General features: G+C 33.7%; 1 protein-coding gene across 1 annotated transcript in view; it reads left to right on the top strand.

Moving 5' to 3' along the window:
• Nucleotides 1–831: 831 nt before the first annotated feature.
• The window catches only part of LOC139515981 (uncharacterized), a 21,402-nt gene continuing 18,005 nt past the window's right edge, over nucleotides 832–4,228 (top strand). Inside the window, exon 1 of the mRNA XM_071305778.1 lies at nucleotides 832–985. Coding sequence (XP_071161879.1) covers nucleotides 879–985 — 107 coding nt within the window. The 5' untranslated portion in view covers nucleotides 832–878. The remainder of the gene's footprint in view (nucleotides 986–4,228) is intronic.

The following is a 4,228-nucleotide window of genomic DNA, read 5'->3' as shown; positions in this document are numbered from 1 at the left end:
TTCTGGTGTTCATCTGATAAAAGTCTTAATTCAATCTAAACAGAAAACCCCTTAAATACTTATCAAACAGAAGAAACACCAGTGCAAGCAAAACCTCAAACATGTCAAGTGCTTGTCCAAGAGATACTTTCATTAATTCAAAATCTGATTAGAAATACATTTGTACCAATGCTTGTCACAAAAAAAAGATCCGATCAAAACAAAACTCAAATGGTCATCTAAAAGAAATTTCAATGTTTATCCACAGAAACTCCCAGTGAAAGCCATTTTAAACAAAAAAGCTCTAAATATTAACCAACAGAAATTGTTTAGCCAATCTGAACAGAACTCCAATACGTATCGAGCAGAAGCTATATATTAATGCCAAGCCATCTATAAGCAGAAACATATGTCTGCTGTAAGTAAAATTAGTCACTCCAAACAGAAACAACACTGCTTTTTCAACAGTAACTATAAAGCAAAACATTTTGTCATATCCTAACTACCAGTAACCTGTACACCAATTTTGCCTTTGGAAGGCAATCCTATATGATCGAATCTATGAAAAACAGTTGACATTATGCCTAATAAAGGGGGATATTAACATATGCCTGATTTATAACATGTGCACATTTGATTGTTTAGTACTATCCAAACAGGTCTTTATATTGTGCTGAGGTGTAAGGTTTTTTTTTAAAAAGAAATGGATATATTTACAAATCAATTCTATAAATTTATAAAGTTCAAATTATTATTTTTTTATTTTTTTTTATTCTATAAATAAGTGTAATGTGCTATTCTTTCATTAGAGTTACCCATCTGTAGGAGAAGAATAAGTACAGGCGGGAAAAAAAGTTCGTCCTAAATTTTAGAGTTATCTCCCATTACATGGAGCAAATATGAAGTTGAAGAATGACAGAGATATGGGAAATTTTGATCTGAAGCAGATCTTCTCCTTCCAAACAACATATGGCTTTAATGCTTTATGTGTTGGAACAATTTTTAGGTAAACACTCACGTATTATCTTATTTTTAGGGAAGAATTAATAGTTATCCCACAAGGACGCGGTGTGTCAGTGTAAGATCACCCCGATACCCTGGGTACCGTTTCACAAAGCCTTCGTAAGTCTACGTGTCATCGTAAGTCCATCGTAAATAAATCGTAGGATTTACAGCCGTTTCACAAAGCCGTCGTAAGTTAAGATGATTGTAAATAATGCGTAAATCCTGGCGTAACTTACTACAGCTATACCCAGTCGTAACTCCATCGTAGCTTTTCTACGAAAATGAATTAATCCATCTAACATATGGCTGCAGCGTTCGTTATTCTTGGTCAAGATGCCTCAAATGTTAGAAGACGAGGAAGAATCTTCAATATTATAAAACTACACTTAAAGTCTTTCATCATTTGTTTATTTGTAAACGCAAGCAACTTACTTAGTGCAAATCTAAGGTATTAATCATTGTTTACTCATCTTATTTCCTACCGGCGTACGTCTTAACAATTTAATAAACTTTATAGGCTTTCTATCACGTCCGCGTTCTGAAATCTATTTATAATTATATCACTACAGGCACAGTGGTAATCGATAAAACGTTTAAAGAAGGATGTTTTATCCCCATTTTTGATTAATTTTTAAAGAGTATGTGTACAATATAAATCTGAAATCAGTGTTTCACAGTCAAACCAGATAATAATTTTTTTTTTTTTATTTCGGCCAAAAAAGAAATGTATTTTAATTAGAATATCGAAATAAATATCTGACTGTAATTAGTTTCGTGGTTAATGGAATTTATTGCAACTATTTAGATATGTTAAAGGGCCATAACTAGCATCTTTTAATAGTGAGGCAATATATAACCGAGCGTAGCGAGGCGAAAAAAAATTGGCGAGGGGTCTGGGGCTCTGAGAAAAAACCCCGCAAAATCATGCATTCTGAGCGTTTCCCGGACTCTTTCTTACATTGATACGCAATTAATCGTAAGCTATTTTTTCGACTATATTCTGGACTCAAAGCAAAATCATAGATTCATTGTAATTTAAGACTTTTAGGTTTTACAGGGACAACATCTAAAGTAGACCGATATGTAGGATATAAAGCAAAAATCGTAATCCTCATAATCATTAAAACCGGATCTGTCTGTCTGTTCTGGTCTTGTATTGTGCTTAGAATTTGGTGATTTTTTTTATGAGATTTAAATACAGTGGTATTCCAGTATTATACTATAAGAACTAGTACTGCTTAAGTCGACACTAAGGACAATATTGACCTTGTTTTACGGTAGTAATGATTCTTTTATTGTTGAAGACCCTCCAGCAACTATCAAGATGAAGAACAGGAATACAAACATTGACCATTGAACACTTGTATTTTTTCTATGCGTTGACTTTGTGTGAGATAAGGTCCCGTGCACGTTTACTCCATATTCCCTTATTTTCTGTGTCAGGGTCTGAACACGACTTAATGCAAATTTAACCCTTCAAACTTAAAGGTCATATGGCAATACATTGATTTTTTTTATTGATAATATGATACTGGGAAATTGGTGGTCTTACTTTAATTCAAACAATGTCAGCTATCTGGTTTTATCTACAAAAAAGAGCCAGTTTTGTATTCTTTGATATGCAGAAACGACCATTTGTTTCTGTGTCCAGTAGCATCGTATATTCTTAAAATATATTCTCGCATACTGTCTGGAAATCGGTGGACATGCAACATTGCAAAACCACACGTTTACAAATGAAAATCAACACTCAGACTATAGTCATATAAAAGTAGGACAACAAATGAACAAAAGACAAACCGAGACACAGAAGTACAAACAATAGACCATCAACTCTGAAAACTAAAAGTAACATAGAAATACGGATCACGAAAAACATGAAGGGACGACATCAGAGAGTGGGGAGAACTCGCTTCTAGCAAGACACTTTCCGTGAAACAATTTGATATGAAGACAATCTTTAGTCTTAGGTTGTTTTTTTTTAATTTCCAACATGAGGCATTTGCCTCATTTGCCTCAATGTGGTTACGGCCCTGTCTTACTGTATGCCTTTCTAGTGACTATTTTTGGATCGAATTGAATGTAGATCATATATACCAAAACTAATAGGGGGAGGGATAAGCTGCAGATCAATAATTTGTGTAGATACGACATGTCTTAAAAAATTAATACAGTAGAAAAAAAATGTGGAAGGGGTAGGGGAAGTTAAAGATTGAAAAGTGAAGCATTTTTTTCTGTTTACTTTATTTTTTTTTTTATTTAGGGACATTGCCACATGCACCTGTTTCTATCAATGGGAAGGTCGACTATCAATATGTAATATATATATGTCGACCTTCCCATTGATAGATCGAATGTAGGACAGAAAGTCACAGGACAAAAAGTCAGACAAAAAGTCACGGACAAAAAGTCACGGACAAAAAGTCACGGACAAAAAGTCACAGGACAAAAAGTCACAATTCATTTTTTCTGATTATTTTCTTAAGATAAAAAATACTTATTTCTTCAAAAATATTTTTGTATTTTTCTTCAACTATTATAATATATAAACCAGCTTTGTAAACAAAATTTATCAAAAAAATATCAAAGATGATCAAATAATTGTTAAAAAAACAAAATGTCAAAGTGGCTAGGCACCAATCTAATTAAAAACCGATCTCTCATCGCTCCTGTTTCTGATATGTCGTCTAACGAAACCGGCTTTGAGGTCACATGTGAGTGAACTAAAAGTTATGAATTTATAAAGATATGCAAATGAGTTGACGACCTATTAATAAGCCAATCAAAAAAGTTTATGAATTATTTTGACTGACGATTTCGTCGTAAATAAAATGAGTTACATCCCTTTGCCTTACTTTAAACTTCCAAGATCGTGGAAGACTCAATTTTATTGGTCGAAAAAGACACACCTACGAGGTCACTCACATGTGACCTCAAAGCGGGTTTCGTTAGATCTCCCACGCGACATATCAGAAACAGGAGCGATGAGAGATCGGTTTTTAATTAGATTGGTTAGATCTCCCCACGCGACATATCAGAAACAGGAGCGATGAGAGATCGGTTTTTAATTAGATTGGTTAGATCTCCCACGCGACATATCAGAAACAGGAGCGATGAGAGATCGGTTTTTAATTAGATTGGCTAGGCACTTAAATGGCTTCATGGTGCCAAGAAATCTTTCTTTTGCATGATTGAAATTAAATAATTCTTCATTTTTCAAGTATAATGACACATTTCTTAAACT

Source organism: Mytilus edulis, chromosome 3, assembly GCF_963676685.1.
Source record: "Mytilus edulis chromosome 3, xbMytEdul2.2, whole genome shotgun sequence".
Taxonomy (NCBI): domain Eukaryota; kingdom Metazoa; phylum Mollusca; class Bivalvia; order Mytilida; family Mytilidae; genus Mytilus; species Mytilus edulis.
The sequence above is the reverse complement of the archived record's forward strand: the minus strand, read 5'-3'. Positions and strand labels throughout refer to the sequence as shown.